This window comes from Hemiscyllium ocellatum, chromosome 25 (genome assembly GCF_020745735.1).
Source record: "Hemiscyllium ocellatum isolate sHemOce1 chromosome 25, sHemOce1.pat.X.cur, whole genome shotgun sequence".
NCBI classification, from domain to species: Eukaryota; Metazoa; Chordata; class Chondrichthyes; order Orectolobiformes; family Hemiscylliidae; genus Hemiscyllium; species Hemiscyllium ocellatum.
Window position 1 is genome coordinate 27,221,149 of NC_083425.1, and position 19,183 is coordinate 27,240,331.

A 19,183-nucleotide genomic window follows, 5' to 3' on the forward strand; every position below is an offset into this window, starting at 1 on the left:
CAATATGATTTAAAAAAAAACTGGGAAGTTTTATACGGAAAAATATTGGCTTACAGTGCCATCTCCTGCCCAACAGAATTATGGCAAGGGCAATGGCCACCACTTTCACAGAAAACAGAATGGAAATTTGACTCTTTCCACGTGATTACAAACAAGTTGAAACAAGTTAACATTTATCTGAAGATTCTTAAAAACCACAATGAAGGAAGTTACAATGTTTAAGAACGGCAATTACATTTGTTTAAATTTAGGCAAATTTAAACAGCAGAGCAAAACAATAGGTGCTCAAAATGGTGAATGTGCATAGCCTTTTAAAAGGACTATACATACAAAGTTAGGAGCAAGATCAAGTAACAGAGACCAAAATTCAATATGTAAACTCGTCAAATATACCTGTGCACAACATTCACAAAATGTCTGAAGAAAACGGGTGGCGTTAGCACCACAATTTGAAGGTGGAGTTGAGTACAAAGATATAAAGAGCTATATGGAAGATAGTACAATGAAGGGTACATAGGTTAGTCTGATCTTAAAGTAGGATAAAAAGCCAGAACATTGAGGGCTGAAGGGCCTATACTGTGCTGTACTGTTCTATGTTCTGTATGTATATATATCTTTCTCCACAAAGTATTTCATTATATGGCTCAGGGTGACCATTTTGAGAGCATTTATGAAAACTATTCAAGTGAAAACGAAAGGAGAAAAACTATTGCCATAACATAATCCTCCTGGCGCAGCATACTGACATATGCATAGCATCCGTGGAAGATATCTGAATCTTCTTTAAACTCGAACTTCATTGGAGGAAATATTAATTTTTTAAAAAGTTATTAGAAGACTAATCTAATTTTACAAATGGCTTTCTAGGGATGTTTCCCCTTGCAGAGGCCATCTCCACAGCAACGTGAATCACGTTGATCTTGTAACTAAATAGGAATGCTAACTAACTATCCTTTGGCCTCCCAACTCCCTTCCATCTCAGAAGTAAATAAGCAATTAAAGTATAACCATTTACAAAACATGACATTTTTGACATATTCCTAAACCTTTGGAGACTAACCGTCTCAGCACAGATATTTCTGTCATTGTGTACAACTGTGATAACTTGTACCTTCTTCCCAGTAAAACAACACCTTGAACAATCAAATCAATCAGGTTCACTGCTGGCAGAATTCAAGATTCAGAGATACTGGTGTTGGACTGAGGTTGACAAAGTTAAAAATCGGACAACACCAAGTTATAGTCCAACAGGTTCACTTGGAAGCGTTGACTTTCGGAACACTGCTCCTTAATCAGGTAGTAATGGAGTATAAGATCGTAACAGAATTTATAGCAAATGTTTACAGCGTAATGCAACTGAAATTATAGATCGAAAGAGACCTGGATTGTTTGTTAATTCTCTCATCATTTAGAATGACCATGTTGGTTTCAGTTCTTTCATATGTAAATGTAAAGTTACATTCTCAAGTGAACTTTAACAATAGGTGCCACATCGTCTCAGATAATGCATAGATGGTGAGGTGCCCTGAGTGAGGTGGACTGTGCCCCAATGTTCAGACTGATCCTATTTCTAAAAAAGGGTTTTACAGACTGTTACATGGATTCATGTAACTTTTGAGCAAAATAAAATATAATTCTGCAAGTACAAATTCACCGCACAAACGTGTGTACATGTGTTTGGGGGGTGTGAGTGCCTGTTAGAGAGAGAGCGCGAGAGCGAGAGCGAGAGAGAGAGAGCAAGAGCGACACACAGACAGACATGTAGTGTGACAGACCGGGAGCATCCCCATGGCTATCAGCCTCTGCTTGGCCACTGCACTGTTGCTTGCCCTGAAATCTGTGTTGGAGGATGGTAAAAACAATGACTGCAGATTCTGGAAACCAGAGTCTAGATTAGAGTGGTGCTGGAAAAACACAGCAGTTCAGGCAGCATCTGAGGAGCAGTAAAATCAATGTTTCGGGCAAAAGCTCTTCATCAGGAATACAGGCAGAGAGCCTGAAGGATGGAGAGGTAAGTGAGAGGAGGGTGGGGGTGGGGAGAAAGTAGCATAGAGTACAATAGGCGAGTGGGGGAGGGGATGAATGGGGTCGGGGGGGGAGAAAAAGAGGGTGGAATGGATAGATAGAAAAGATGATAGGTGGAAAAGAAGATAAGCAGGTAGAACAAGTCATGGGGACAGTGCTGAGCTGGAAGTTTGGAACTGGGGGTGAGGTGGGGGAAGGGGAAATGAGGAAACGGTTGAAGTCCACATTGATGCCCTGGGGTTGAAGATGAGGCGTTCTTCCTCCAGGCTTCGGGTGGTGAGGGAGCGGCGGTGAAAGAGGCCCAGGACCTCCATGTCCATGTCCTTGGCAGAGTGGGAGGGGGGAATTGAAATGTTGGGTCACAAGGCGGTGTGGTTGATTGGTGTGGGTGTCCCAGGGATGTTCCTTAAAGCGCTCTGCTAGGAGGCGCCCAGTTTCCCCAGTGTACAGCAGACCGCATTGGGAGCAACGGATACATTAAATGATATTGGTGGATGTGCAGGTAAAACTCTGATGAATGTGGAAGGGTCCTTTAGGGCCTTGGATGGAGGTGAGTGAGGAGGTGTGGGCGCAGGTTTTGCAAATCCTGCGGTGGCAGGGGAAGGTGCCAGGATGGGAGGGTGGGTTGTAGGGGAGCATGGACCTGACCAAGTAGTCACAGAGGGAATGGTCTTTGCAGAAGGCGGAAACGGGTGGGGAGGGAAATATATCCCTGGTGGTGGGGTCCATTTGGAGGTGGCGGAAATGGCGGATGATTTGGTTTATGTGAAGGTTGGTAGGGAGGAAGGTGAGCATCAGGGGCATTCTTTCCTTGTTACGGTTGGAGGGGTAGGGTCTGAGGGCGGAGGTGGACGAGTTGCGTTGGAGGGCATCTTTAATCATGTGGGAAGGGAAATTGCGGTCTCTAAAGGAGGCGGCTGTCTGGTGTGTTCTGTGGTGGAATTGGTCCTTCTGGGAGCAGATACGGTGGAGGCAGAGGAATTGGGAATACGGGATGGCATTTTTGCAGGAGGTAGGGTGGGAAGAGGTGTAATCCAGGTAGCTGTGGGAGTCGGTGGGTTTGTAAAAGATGTCGGTGGGTTTGTAAAAGATGTCGGTGGGTTTGTAAAAGATGTCGGTGTCAAGTCGGTCGTCATTAATGGAGACGAAGAGGTCCAGGAAGGGGAGGGAGGTGTCAGAGATGGTCCAGGTTAATTTAAGGTCAGCGTGGAATGTGTTGGTGAAGTTGAAGAATTGCTCAACCTCCGCGCGGGAGCACAAGGTGGCACCAATGCAGTCATCAATGTAGCGGAGGAAGAGGTGGGGAGTGGTGCCGGTGTAATTACGCAAGATGGATTCTTCTACGCAGCCAACAAAGAGACAGGCATACCTGGTGCCCATGGCTACTCCTTTGGTCTGGAGGAAGTGGGAGGATTCGAAGGAGAAATTGTTAAGGGTGAAGACCAGTTCGGCCAAACGAATGAGTGTGTCGGTGGAAGGGTACTACTGGAGACGCGGGAGAGGAAGAAACAGAGGGCTTGGAGGCCCTGGTCATGGCGGATGGAGGTGTAGAGGGATTGGATATCCATGGTGAAGGTGTCCAGGTGTTGGAGGTGGGCGAAGGAGTCCTTGGAAGGTGGGTGGGAGTCCTGATTGTGAAAGTAAGCTCGGAGGCGGCGGAAGAAGTGTTCGACATCACGGCGTGTATTAAATTCATTGATGCGTGGGCAGAGGGGGATGAAGGGGAGTCCTATGCTGAGGACTGATCGTTCGTCCTCAGTGAGGGGGAGGTCTGGAGGGATGGTGAAAACTCGGCAGGACTGGGTGTGGTGGTGGGGGGAATGGGGGAGGAGTCATGAGCAGGGGTGGTGCTCCCCTCAAGGTTCTGGGGGGCAGGGATGGTGACAGTGGGATCTGTGGGAGACGGGTCAGCAGAATGCAGCTGAGTGGCATTGGTGGGGGTTGGAGTGGTGGCAAACATGACAATTGGGGGGGGGGGGGGCACGGAAGTCACTGAGCTTGTGACATCATCGATGATGTGAGGGGTGGAAGTGATGTCAAGTGTGGTGCATGAGGAACTGTGAGGGGCTGAAGTGGCTGTGGGAGTGGCCAGGATGGGGGCGAAAGTGACAGGATCAATCAGCGTGGGGTGGTGGCTGCACGAGCCGCATGGCTAATGTCTAATGAAGGTCCGAGGTCAAATATCCTGGTCAATAGACAAGAAGTGCAGGAGCAGGCTATTCTGCCCTTTGAGCCAGCACCACCATTCATTACGATAATGGCTAATCATCCTCAATCAGTATCCTGTTCCTGCCTTATCCCCATAACCCTTGATTCCACTCTCCTTAAGAGCTCTATCCAACTCTTTCTTGAAAATATCTAGAAACTTGGCCTCCACAGCCTTCTGGGGCAGAGCATTCCATACACCCACCACTTTCTGGATGAAGAAGTTTCTCCTCAACTCTGTTCTAAGTGGCCTACCCCTTACTTTTAAAATGTATCCTCTGGTCCGGGACTCACCCATCAGCAGAAACATGCTTCCTGCCTCCAGAGTGTCCAATCCTTTAATAATCTTATACATCTCAATCAGATCCCCTCTCAGCCTTCTAAACTCAAGCATATGCAAGTCCTGTCGCTCCAAATCTTTCAGCGTAAGATAGTCCTGCTATTCCAGGAATTGACCTCATGAACCTACGCTGCACTCCCTCAATAGCCAGAATGTCTTTCCTCAAATTTGGAGACCAGAACTACACACAGTACTCCAGGTGTGGTCTCACCAGGGCCCTGTACAGCTGCAGAAGGACCTCTTTGCTTGTATACTCAATTCCTCTCATCATGAAGGCCAGCATGCTGTTAGCTTTGTTCACTGCCCGCTGCACCTGCATGCTTGCTTTCATTGACTGATGTGCAAGAATACCTAGATCTCGTTGTACTGCCCCTTTACCTAACTTGACTCCATTGAGGTAGTAATCTGCCTTCCTGTTCTTGTCACCAAAGTGGATAACCACACATTTATCCACATTAAACTGTATCTGCCATGCATCCCTCCACTCACCTAGTCTGTCCAGGTCACCCTGTATTCTCCTAACATCTTTCTCACATTTCACCCTGCCACCCAGCTTTGTGTCATCAGCAAATTTGCTAATATTACTTTTAATACCTTCATCTATATCATTAATGTACATTGTTAAAAGCTGTGGTCCCAGCACTGATCCCTGTGGCACACCACTGGTCACTGCCTGCCACTCCGAAAGGGAGCCATTTATCACTACTCTTTGTTTCCTGTCAGCCAACCAATTTTCAATCCATGTCAGTATTTTGCCCCTACTACCATGTGCCGTAATTTTGCTCACTGACCCCCAATGTGGGACTTTATCAAAGGGTTTCTGAAAGTTTAGGTACACTACATCCACTGGATCTCCCTTGTCCATCTTCAGAGTTACAGCCTCAAAAAATTCCAGAAGATTAGTCAAACACGATTTCCCCTTGATAAATCCATGCTGACTCTGACCTATCCTGTTACTGCTATCCAGATGTGTTGTAATCTCGTCCTTTATAATGGACTCCAACATATTTCCCACCACTGAGGTCAGACTAACTGGTCTATAATTCTGTTTTCTCTCTCCCTCCTTTCTTAAAAAGTGGGACAACATCAGCCACCTTCCAATCTGCAGGAACTGATCCTGAATCTATAGAACATTGGAAAATGATCACAAATGCATCCACGATTTCTAGAGCCACCTCCTTCAGTACCCTGGGATGCAGACCATCAGTCCTGGGGACTAATCAGCCTTCAGACCTAACAGTCTCTCCAACACCATTCCCTTCAGTTCAGGTCCTTCAGCCACTATTACATCTGAGAGATTGCTCGTGTCTTCCCCAGTGAATCTAAAGTACCAATTCAACTCTTCTGCCATTTCTTTGTTCCCCGTAATAAATTCAACTGTTATTGTCTTCAAGGGCCCAACTTTAGTCTTAATGATTTTTTTTTCCGTTTCACATAGCTAAAAAAGCCTTTACTATCCTCCTTTATATTTTCGGCCAGTTTACCTTCGTACCTTATTTTTTCTTTATTTCCTTTTTAGTTATCCTCTGTTGTTCTTTAAAAGCTTCCCAGTCCTCCGATTTGCCACTCATCTTTGCTATGTTATACATTTTCCCTTTTGTCTTTATATCAGCCATGGCACCCCTGCCTCCCCTTAGGATCTATCTTCCTTTTTGGAATGAACTGATCCTGCATCTTCTACATTATACCCAGAAATACCTGCCATTCTTGTTCCACTGCCATCCCTGCCAGGGTATTGCACCATTGAACTTTGGCCAGCTCCTCCCTCATAGCTCCACAGTTCCCCTTATGCAACTGAAATATTGTCACTTCCGATTTTACCCTCTCCCTTTCAAACTGCAGATCAAAGCTTATTGTATTGTGGTCACTATCTCCTAATGGCTCCTTTACTACAGCCTGTTCAGCCTTTCCGATAGCGCAAATCCTCTAACCCTGGCAAAATCCTTGTAAATCTTTTTGGAACCTTTCAAGTTTCACAACATCTTTCCGATAGAAAGGACACCAGAATTGCACACAATATTCCAACAGTGGCCTAACCAATGTCCTGTACAGCCGCAACATGACCTCCCAACTCCTGTACTTAATACTCTGACCAATAAAGAAAAGACTACTAAATGCCTTCTTCACTATCTACTGTGACTCCACTTTCAAGGAGCTATTAACCTACACTCCAAGGTCTCTTTGTTCAGCAACACTTCCTCGGACCTCACCATTAAGTGTATAAGTTCTGCTAAGATTTGCTTTCCCAAAATGCAGCACCTCGCATTTATCCGAATTAAACTCCATCTGCCACTTCTCAGCCCACTGACCCATCTGGTCAACATCCTGTTGTAATCTTAGGTAACCTTTTTCACTGTACACCACAACTCCAATTTTCATCTGAAAACTTACTAACTATTCCTTAAAGAACTGAAACCAATATGGTCATTCTAAAAGATGAAAGACTTAAACAATCCAGGTCTTTTTCTCTATACTATTTCAGTTGCATCAAACTGTAAACTTTTGCTCTAAATTCTGTGTCTTACGATCTTTACTCCACAGCCACCTAATAAAGGAGCAGCGCTCTAAAAGCTAGTGCTTCCAAATAAACCTATTGGACTATAACCTGGTGTTGGTGATTTTCAGCTCGACATAATTAAGAACAGGTCTCATGAACCATCTTCATTTCTCTATTTCACTTCAAATGAAAGATAAGCCCAAAACATAATCTACTAAACTTCATACTGAAATAAGTTCATTCACTTTTGTTGATTCTGATAATATTTCAGGCACAGCAACCTGACCCATGTGGCCACACTTTATAAATCCAGATAGTGATTATTCTGACAGTAACTGAGCCTGCTCTGTATTCACCCAACATTCAATGAACAATGATCACAAGTTCTGGATCAGTGGTGCTGGAAGAGCACAGCAGTTCAGGCAGCATCCCAAGTGCAGCAAAATCGACGTTTCGTGCAAAAGCCCTTCATCAGGAATAAAGGCAGTGAGCCTGAAGCGTGGAGAGATACGCTAGAGGAGGGTGGCGGTGGGGAGAAAATAGCATAGAGTACAATGGGTGAGTGGGAGAGGGGATGAAGGTGATAGATCAGGGAGGAGAGGGTGGAGTGGATAGGTGGAAAAGGAGCTAAGCAGGTAGGACAAGTCCTGACAAGTCATGGGGACAGTGCTGAGCTGGAAGTTTGGAATTAGGGTGAGGTGGGGAAAGTAGAAATCAGGAAACTGTTGAAGTCCACATTGATGCCCTGGGGTTGAAGTGTTCCGAGGCAGAAGATGAGGCGTTCTTCCTCCAGGTGTTGGGTGGTGAGGGAGCGGCGGTGAAGGAGGCCCAGGACCTGCATGTCCTCGGCAGAGTGGGAGGGGGAGTTGAAATGTTGGGCCACGGAGTGGTGTGGTTGATTGGTGTGGGTGTCCCGGAGATGTTCCCTAAAGCGTTCTGCTAGGAGGCGCCCAGTCTCCCCAATGTAGAGGAAACCGCATCGGGAGCAACGGATACAATAAATGATATTAGTGGATGTGCAGGTAAAACTTTGATGGATGTGGAAGGTTCCTTTAGGGCCTTGGATAGAGGTGAGGGAGGTGGTGTGGGCACAGGTTTTACAGTTCCTGCAGTGGCAGGGGAAAGTGCCAGGATTGGAGGGTGGGTCGTAGGAGGAGTGTGGACCTGACCAGGTAGTCACGGAGGGAATGGTCTTTGCGGAAAGCGGAAAGGGGTGGGGAGGGAAATATATCCCTGGTGGTGAGGTCTTTTTGGAGGTGGCGGATGATTTGGTTTATGCAAAGGTTTGTAGGCTGGAAGGTGAGCACCAGGGGCGTTCTGTCCTTGTTATGGTTGGAGGGGTGGGGTCTGAGGGCAGAGGTGCGGGATGCGGACGAGATGCGTTGGAGGGCATCTTTAACCACGTGGGAAGGGAAATTGCAGTCTCTAAAGGAGGAGGCCATCTGGTGTGTTATATGGTGGAACAGGTCCTCCTGAAAGCAGATACGGCGGAGGCGGAGGAATTGGGAATACGGGATGGCATTTTTGCAGGAGGTAGGGTGGGAAGAGGTGTAATCCAGGTAGCTGTGGGAGTTGGTGGGTTTGTAAAAAATGTCAGTATCAAGTCGGTCGTCATTAATGGAGGTGGAGGGGTTCAGGAAGGGGAGGGAGGTGTCAGAGATGGTCCAGGTAAATTTAAGGTTAGAGTGGAATGAGTTGGTGAAGTTGATGAATTGCTTAACCACCTCGCAGGAGCACGAGGTGGCGCCAAAGCAGTCATCAATGTAGCGGAGGAAGAGGTGGGGAGTGGTGCTGGTGTAATTACGGAAGATCAACTGTTCTATGTAGCCAACAAAGAGACAGGCATAGCTGGGGCCCATATGCGTGCCCATGGCTACCCTTTTGGTCTGGAGGAAGTGGGAGGATTCAAAGGTGTAATTGTTAAGGGTGAGGACCAGTTCAGCCAAACGAATGAGAGTGTCGGTGGAAGGGTACTGTTGGGGACATCTGGAGAGGAAAAAAACAAGAGGGCTTGGAGGCCCTGGTCATGGCGGATGGAGGTGTAGAGGGATTGGATATCCATAGCGAAGATGAGGCGTTGGGGACCAGGGAAATGGAAGTCTTGGACGAGGTGGAGGGTGGGGTGGTGTCTCAAAAGTATGTGGGGAGTTCCTGGACTAGGGGTGATAGGACAGTGCCGAGGTAAGTAGAGATGAATTCAGTGGGGCAAGATCTTGCTGAGACAATGGGTCGGCCAGGGTGGTCAGGCTTGTGGATCTTGGGAAGGAGGTAGAACTGAGCAGTGCGGGGTTCCCGGACTATGAGGTTGGAAGCTGTGGGTGGGTTATCTCCTGAGGTGATGAGGTTCTGTATGGTCTGGGAGATGATGGTTTGGTGATGGGGGGGTGGGGTCATGGTCGAGGGGGCAGTAGGAAGAGGTGTCCTCAAGTTGGTGTTTGGCTTCAGCGGTGTAGAGGTCAGTGCGCCAGACTACCACTGCGCCCCCTTTATCCGCTGGCTTAATGGTGAGGTTGAGATTGGAGCAGAGGGATTGGAGGTCTGCGCATTGTGAGGGTGAGAGGTGGGAGTGGGGTAGACAGGTTGAGGTGGTTAATGTCCAGGCGGCAGTTGGAAATGAAGAGGTCGAGGGCAGGTAATAGGCCAGCGCGCGGTGTCCAGGTGGATGCAGTGTGTTGGAGGTGGGCGAAGGGGTCCTCAGAAGGTGGGTGGGAATCCTGATTTTTAAAGTAAGCTCGGAGGCGGAGGAAGAATTGTTCGAATCACGGCGTGTATTAAATTCATTGATGCATGGACGGAGGGGGATGAAGGCGAGTCCTTTGCTGAGGACTGATCGTTTGTCCTCAGTGAGGGGGAGGTCTGGAGGAATGGTGAAAACTCGGCAGGGGTGGGAGCTGGGATTTGGTGTGGGTGTGGAGCTGGGAGTGGGGGCGGAGCCAGTAACTGGAGTGGGTGTGATGGTGGGGAGGAATGGGGGTGGAGTCATGAGCAGGGGTAGTGTTCCCCTCGGGGTTCTGGGGGTTGGGGGATAGTGACAGTGGGGTCTGGGGGGGGGGGGGGGGGGGGGGGTGTCAGCAGAATGCAGGTGAGTTGCACTGGTGGGGGTGGAAGTGGTGGTCACCACAGCAGTAGGGGTGGCGGAAGTCATTGAGCGTGTGGCATCAGCGATGATGAGAGGGTCAGATGTGATGTCACGTGTGATGCATGAGGAATTGTGAGGGGCGGAAGTGGCTGTGGGAGTGGCCATGATGGGGCAGAAGTGACATAATCAATCAACGTGGGGGTGGTAGCTGCATCAGACGCATGGCTAATGGCGTCTGAGTCGTTTCCGAGGCCAGGGGAATCATCTGGAATGTTTGAGGAGTGCTGGTTATGGAGGTGAGTAGATAAAAGTTTGTTGAACTTACAGTTTTTGATGTTTGAGATGGAATTGAAATACTGTTTGTTGAGAGTATGAATTCTCCTGAGGATGTAGTACAGAGTGGGTCCTTTACAATTCTGAGAGAGTGTGGCCCTCAGCTGAGGCAGGACTGACTTTAGAGAGGTTAGGTTCCAGCGCATTGCTGCAAGTGTGGAGCGGAGGATCTTGAAGGAGAACCATTGCTGGTGTTTTTGAATCTGTAGTCTGTACGGTTTGTCCTGTTCGGGTCTGAACTCTGCCGGTTTAAAAGGTGGTCCGGAATCCACGTGGGATGAGTTGGTTACGGAGGCACCTAAGAGTGAGCTGTCCCCTTTCACAGCCTTTGAAGTCAACTTATTGGTAGCATTATTCCTGACATCTTGGCAGATATTGATCAACAGCAGAAACTATGGATCCAAATTTGGGACCTCCTTCATTATGGTTCAAAACCAAGTGAGAGTCATACAGCATGGAGACAAACCCTTCGATCCAACTTATCCATGCCGACCCAGATAGCCTCAATAAATCTAGTCCCAACTGCCAGCATTTGACCCATTTCCCTGTAAACTCCTCCCATTCATATACCCATCCAGATGGCTTTTAAATGTTGTAATTGTATTAGCCTCCACTTTTGAAATACCGCTTGCAATTCTGGTCTCCCTGCTATGGGAAGGATTTTGTTAAACTTGGAAGGGTTCAGAAAAGATCTTTTTTTCCTTTATTCATTCACAGGATGATGGTGTCGCTGGCTAGGCATCATTTATTGCCCATCCTTCATTTCCCACAATGCAGTTGAGAGTCAACCCCATTGCTGGAGTCACATGTAGGCCAGACCAGGTAAGGATGACAGTTTCCTTCCTTGCAGGACATTAGCGAACCAGGTGTTTTTTTCTGACAATCAACTTTGGATTCATGGTTATCATTAGATTATTAATTACAGATTTCTCTTCAAATTCACATTCTACCATCTGCTGTGGTGGGATTTGAATGAGGTCCCCAGAACCTTACCTGGATCACTGGTTTAACAGACCAGCAATAATATCACTAGGCCATCACCTCCCATTTTTTGCTGTCCACTACACCTCCAATTTTGCTGTCATCTCCAAACTTACTAACCATACCTCCTATGTTCGCATCTAAATCATTTATATAAATGACAAAAAGCAATGGACCCAGCACCGAGCCTTGTGGCATTCTGCTGATCACAAGCTTCTCGTTCCAATTTTCCCAAATCACAAGTAGTGCATATTCCAACATCCACACTGAAGGAAACAATGGGGGGGAAATTTCAAAAACAAGTTCCAAATGTTACTAGCTCTGGATGAGCCAGAAGGGAAGGAAGTTTTATTTGTGGCATTTTGCTGCATTCACAGAATGAGGAAGATCATATCCGCGATTGCTAATCTAAGCTTCTTCCTCATTTATTCCATCACACATTGCAGATTCTAGTCACAGAATCTGATGCTCCAGATCAGTGAAAGAAAGTGTGAAGTGCAGCTTGTGCCACTGCAAAAAAAAACATTGATTATGTTTGCCTCCAGATGAGAATAATACCACTTTATTCTGAAACAGCCACTGTAGAGGCAGAACCGTCATTATTTAAGCCCTAAAGTCACCAAAATATTGGATGCAATCTACTAACTCTGTGTCAGTAACACATTTTGTTAAATTTAAAATCTCTACTACTGAAATGAAAAGGTGCTTTGATCTTATTAACAATAATGTAACATCCATTATTCTAAACCAAATGGAATAGGTAATGATTGAGTGGATTGGACAAGTGGAAAGGAAAGAAATTTACTCCATTAATAAATATTGTTTGTGTGACTGAGGCAAGGAAAATGCAACAAACCAACAATGTCACCATGAACTTGTTTCCTTTAAATAATTCCACAAGACTTGATCCCACTATCCAGAAGCATGAACAGCACCCCAAAAGCCTCTAATTCTACCAATACAATGCAGAATTAAGTGAGTAAGGCAAAATAAGGTGAAGTGAAACCTTACCACCTCCTTGCATCATCTTGTATATCTTGCTCTCAATATGTAGCTGTGGGTGTTTGGTTTTCACACATTCCAGCTTAATGGCCACCTCCTCTCCTGCAGCAATGTCAGTTCCTATAAGAAAACAAGTGAATTTCACAAAAAGGATGACAGATTGAAAAAGGCACCGCATCACCATTTACGTCAATGTAATTAATCTCTTTACATAAAACTGCAAAGTCAAAGCACTTCCTCAGAATTCTATGAGCAGGCAACTAACCAGATCGATGCACATGTTGAGAAAGTAATCTACTTAGGACTTCAGACTTCATAAATATCGGTTCGGAGTGCCAAAAGAGGGAAGTTATGTTGAACTTTAATAAATTTTGGTTCGGACACATGGCTCCAGGAAAGGAGACTATTAGCTACAGATTCAGAGTTGAAGAAGAAAGGTTCATTTTCTTTGAAGCAAAGGAATTTGAAAGTAGATTTGATAGAAAGTGCACTAGTTCAAGACAGGGTTAGATAAGGTGGACAAAGAAATAAACGGCCTGGTTAGAGAGAGAGAGAGAGAGAGAGGTGATGGAAGGAAACTCACTACTCTAACGCATGTGCAACTGAGGCAAGGAAAATGACACTGGCCTTAGTATAGCTTTAAGGTCCATGGCAGGAGATGCAAGAATGAGGGGAAGCATGGAGTGATAATCATCCAAAACTCAAGTGTGCTTGAATGTAGTGGAAGCGGAGTCCTATGATGCCCTTGGAACAGTTCCAGTAAATGCCTTCTACACCCACTCAAGACCCTTTCACATCATCTTTTCTGAAGTGCTGTGTCCAGGTTTGGTAACAATACTCTAGTTGTGGCCGAACCACAATTTATGAAGGTCTAGTGTGAACTTCAAAGGAAACTAGATGGACAATTGGGGAATTAAACTTGCAATGCTAAAGAGATAGAGTACAGAGGAGGACTCACTATATGGCTCTACAGAGAACCGGCAGAATGGACTCATTTTATGCCACATTATGACTCTATTTATAAGTTAAGATGTAGTCAATTTATCACAAAAGAAATATTGAAATCAGCACTAACTTGCAACATTGCACTTTCAGTAGAACAGCATCAGAGGCAGCTGTAATCAATACAATTGGTAGCTCCCAGGATTGCTTCCAAAGGCAGATATTTACAAATTCTGAAGTGACTTAAACATCAAAAGGTGGGAAAGTAGTACCAAGTCATTTATTTATCGCGTTTATTCAGTCACTTTACACAACGGTTTTTCTTGCTCTTATCCATATGCAACTATTTTTTAAGGACACAAATGTTATTCCTCAAAATGATCAACAAATAAACGAGTCCATTATAGTAACCATGTCAAGCACTGGCAATTTGTTTCAACTCTCTTGTATGCTATCCTGTATAAAACACGCAGTATTACATTCAGAAAGCATTATTCCTCTCATAGGCACTGCTTTATATTTGCAATCTGCACTCCACCTGCTTAGAGGTTGTTGAAAAAATTTAGGCAAATCACAATTCCTACAAGTTTGGGATAAATAGCTTCTTCTAAACTGTACACATCCAATGAGAAGAAAACAACTAGAAAATGGGGCACCATATTTTGCAGAACAAAACAATACAGATCTTTACAAGTTACTTTACCGAAACACATTTGATACAGTTGATCCAATTCCAAACAACTGGATCAAGAATTTTCTCCCAAACATCCCAGACAATATATAGGTTTCAAGTTATTGTCTAAAAATGACTAGCAAATTCAGTTTGCATTTTGAAAATGTTACAATGCCTACAGATAGTGGACCCTGATCATCCTTCTGTAGTGAAATGTGCAATGTTAGACACATGCTAAGAGAACTAAAAGGCATATTGTCCATTACTGAAAGTGCACCATTATATACTGAAATTCCACCTACAAAAGGACAAGTGTGTGACAAGAGAAAATGGGGAAATCAGAGTTGATGTTCAGAACAGCTAGACAGGATTCAAATTGCTTGCACCAAATAAAACAGAGATCAACCAGGATCAAGAATAACACCGTCAAGTAGCTAATGGTACCACGACAAGTTAGTGGTTACTGAAGGCCCATTTCCAAAGCTCAGGGCACTACTGTGGGAATTTCTCAAAGTATCCTTGATCCAACTACCATTAATTGTTTCAATTGCTATAATTGTGCAATTACAATTCTAGTGAAGTGCTCCATTCATAACTATCAAACAATAAAGCAGGTCCATGATAACATTCACACTTGCAATAGTACAAGGTTAACATTCAAACTAGATTTGCCAGGCAATGGCCATTTCCAAGCAAGTTCAAGAAACTCTTTTTGATCTTCAAAAGCATTACCACATCCCTACCACTTTTCTCCATGGGGCCACCTTCTGAACTCTCAGAATTCATACAGATCAACAAGACAGCAATCAGCTGATTCAATATTCACCAATTATCTTTATTGGGTTATTTAAACAGCATTCACAAAGCTCAACATCATCTAGTTTAAAGTGCACTTTACTGTTGCCAATGCTAAAAATGTCAATGTCCATCTTCTCTACCACCAGACTGTGGCTATGACATATCCAATACACAAGATGTAGCCAAGTATAATAAAACTTGTTTTGACAGAATCCCCCATTCTCTATTGCAAAGTAGATAGAAGAATACAACTTCCCAGTCTCACAGTACACTGACTTATGCATACTTTGCTGTTCTGGAATCAACATCCTATTTTGGCACTAATTTCTTAGGGGCTATAACAGTGGCTGGTACAAAAAACTTACATATAACATTGAAGCAATATGTATTTTCTTCTGAGGGTGATAGTCTCACCTTCATCTAATCATATACATCTTGCCAATGAGGACCTTAGGTCGGAAATGTTATTTCAATTCCATCAGCTGGATGAGCGCATAAGCTCAATTCAGAAAAAGTCACAATCAACATCTGACAACTTCAACAATATCCCTGTGTTTAAAAAGCTTAAGAAACACAGGTCTGTAAACAGCATGAGTGGTAATGCTGTAAAGGAAATTGTGGGTTATTTTACGTGTAGAGAAGCTGACAGTAAAATGATAAACATTCATGGTAATGTGACCTTTAAAACAGCATACTTAATGTCACAGGTTGACTTTTTTTAAATTCCAATATATATATATTTTCAAGTTAGAAAATGAAGTAAACAAATTAATTTTAGCTCAACAGTATGTTTACAATGTCACACAGTAGTGCTTTCACTGCTATGATCGGTGAGAAATATGTTTATGCTCTCTTCGCTTGACTGCAAAAAAAAGTGCCAGAAGGAAAATTACAGGTGACTCCTCCAAACTGTAGCATGCTCTCAAGAAGACAGTTGGATCATACAACATGAGCAGGAAAGTACTGGCATCTATTAATATGTTGCTTGTAGTGATCTTGGAACAGTTTGAGGTGAGGAAGAGTAATTGTATAAAAAGCAATTATACAAAAATAAAATATATTTGCCCAAGTGTATCCTTGCCTGCAGCAATACATTAAATAAGCCTAGTGCAGACCCTGCACAGTGTTCACCCCAATCAGTAACCCAATGCTAATGCAATTACGGTTACTCATAATTACCTAGAACTAACACAGACCAACATAATAGATTTGAAAAAAAAACTAAGTTCTGATTATCTTATAGTCCAAATGTTGGGATTTAACTGAATTTACAGGTCCATGTATTCAGTCGTCTAAATGCCAACTCAAAATTTTAAAGAACACAACCTTGATGATAACAGAATATTAGCAATGGTAACTTTCAGAGAAGTCTACTTTGTAAAGTGTTTGGACAAAATATACAGAAAATAGGAAAAAAACAACTGCAACAGCGAATTTACAGAGATCACAGTGGACAAAACTTTACCAAGTCAACATACTTAGGTAAGAGACAAGATAAAGTGAATTAATCTTGAAAACTTTGGGATTCAAACACACGACCAAGGGAATTTTAAAAATATGCCTTTTTGTTTTACTTGTTTCTTGTTGCACTTTTTCAAGAATCTTATAGCATGCAGAACATTTATTTTAAGATTCTTTAACCGTATAAATGAATGAAGGTGAAACTCCCACCGTTAGCAATGCAACAAGCATCTACAAAGTAATAATAAAAACTTCAACAGAAATTCACACATCATTCAGATTCCAAATGGAAATCAATCTTGGCAGTATTGATTAGAGGTCAGATGTTTCTCTGCTAGGCAGGAACAGGAAATCAAAGGGTAATTCATCAGATCTTCTCTTGTGCAACTTTCCTACCTTCCAAAGAGTTACAATATTGGATACCAAATGATTTTTGACTTTGACTAACCCTGAAGGGGGAAATATAATAGGGAAAGGATTAATACAAGGAAATGATACTTAAGCAGGCCACAATATAACACAAGTTGGCTGTTAGATGGCAATTTAAACCTAAAATTGATAAAACCGTAAGGAAATAACTGAAAAGCAAGTTTGTCCAATTGCTGGTTAACCTTTGCCAATGTAACTTTTGGAAGGGTACTGCTCTGGTGCAGCATGAATGACTTTACGAACCATATTTGGAATTTACATATTCACCCATGCGACTTTTAGATTAGTATTAGTGAACTATTATTGCTGTAGTGCACAGTTCAATTCTGGAAAGTATTTCATCTAATAATTCAATATTTTAAATGCTGTATTACTTCAAAAATAGTTACCATATCAGGAAATAGACTTCATTTTTAACCATACAAGTTAACCATTCTTGCATCACAAGAATCAAATTAGTGTGTTTCTAGTCTTAGTCCCAAATCTGCTGAGCAATCCACTTCTGAAAGTATCTCAGTCACAGTATCTCAGCAGAGCTGCCAAACAGATACATGAATCATGAGTAGACCACTGTGCGGCTCAAGCATGCTCCATCAATTAATAAGGCAATGGCTGATCTAATTAGTCCACATGCCCCCTACCCTTGATAACATTTCACACCCTTATCACAAATTTATTTACATCTGCCTTAAAAATATTCAGAAAATATTCCTCCACTTTTCCAGGAAGAAAATTATCACTCATCTTAATTGAACTGTGACCCCTACTTCTAGTCCCCCAAAACAGGAAACATCTTCTGTACAGAAATCTCAGGATCCTATGTTTAATCCAGTCACTTCTTACCTTAAATGTCAATGGAATACAAACCTAGCTTGTCCAACCTCTCCTCAAAAGTCAATCCGATTCATTGCACATATTTAATATGAATTGCTTCCAAAACATTTACACTGGTACTTCAGGCGTGGTCTCACCAATACTCTAAATATGAAACAATCTCCCTACTTTAGTATTCCTTTCCCCTTGCAAAAAAAAGTCTATTAGCTTTCCTAATTATTTGTTGGATCTGCAATACTAACCTTTTAATTTCATGAACGAGGACACCCCAGATCCCTTGACATCTCAGAGGTTTGCAATCACTCAGTATAGATACTTGTTTATTCTTCTGCCAAAATTGAACATTTTATATTTTCCTCTATCATACTTTAGTTGCAAGATATTTGTCCATTCATGAAATTGTAAATGTACCTTTCCAGATTCCTATGTACTCTTTGCAACTTATCTTTCTACATACCTTTGAGCCATCAGGAAATCTTGCAACCATGCTTTTGGTCCCTTCACCCAAGTATTATATATAACTAAACAGTTGAGGCCTCAGCTAAAACTCCAATGGCAAACATGCACATCTTGCCAACCAGAAAATGACTGTGCCTGTCCATTGTTTTCTATCCAGTACAACATTACTCACTTCTATTCAATGCAGTATGACCTTTTTTTTATTGTCCATGACTCAGATCAGTTAAGAACTTGCAGTAAACAATGAGGTGTTGGAGGCAAGGGCAGTGGTTTAATAAGGTGAAAAAGCATTCATTATGTAAAGCCATTTAACAAGATGAAGAAGCATTCAGTATGTAAAGTCAGTTAACAATGTGAAAGCCTTCATTACGTGAAGCCAGTTATTCATTGTACAACAGCAGATGGTTTAATATTTACTATTGACATTCACTGATTGTAACGGTCACCTAATCAACATGTATGTTGCCTTATCTTGAGGCTCCTCCCCGCAAGTGACTATATAATTCATTAAGAAATTGCTGTTCGCGAGAAGACTGAGAACTCATGTCTCCGTGCACATGGGCGATCGTTCTCTCTCCCTCCAGGGCCTGGATTAAAGATGAAGGAGATAAAACTACACTTTGTCTCGGAGAGTTTTGCTTCAACTGAGGCAGAAATGGGATGACAGACTCTTAACTGCCCTCTAAAGTGTTGGGAATGGGTGCTAAATGTTGGACTAGCCAGTGAAATCCAATGAATTTAAAAAGTTTAAAATTTCATAGCAGCACATGCGCTTGCCTTCTCTTCAGGAGACCTCCTGTTTTCCAACTGGAGGTGGAGTTTGTGTTGCTTGCAGCAATCCCATGCAATTGTAGAGAAAGGTGGCTCACAAACTCCCAGCCAAAGTATATAATTTGCAGTGTTGTGGAGTTGGTGGACTGTACATATATTGACCATCGGAGATTGTATCCCTTGTTTAGCTATTTAAAGAATTTATTGCTATCCTTCTGACTGCAATTGAGCCCCATGTTTGTAATCTTTGGACACATGACAAAGGATGTAGCCAGGTCAACAGACCTTCTCATATGCTTATTCCTGAATCGGTCCTGGCTAAGGCAATCAACAATCCTAGGCAGCTAGTACATT

At 43.3% G+C, this 19,183-nt stretch overlaps 1 protein-coding gene across 3 annotated transcripts in view; it reads right to left on the reverse strand.

Moving 5' to 3' along the window:
- Positions 1-19,183, reverse strand: part of LOC132828045 (casein kinase I) — a 71,409-nt gene that overhangs the window by 38,305 nt on the left and 13,921 nt on the right. For all 3 annotated transcript variants that reach the window (XM_060844970.1, XM_060844971.1, XM_060844972.1), the window contains exon 2: positions 12,472-12,582. In XM_060844970.1, the coding sequence (XP_060700953.1) occupies positions 12,472-12,582 (111 nt within the window). The remainder of the gene's footprint in view (positions 1-12,471; positions 12,583-19,183) is intronic.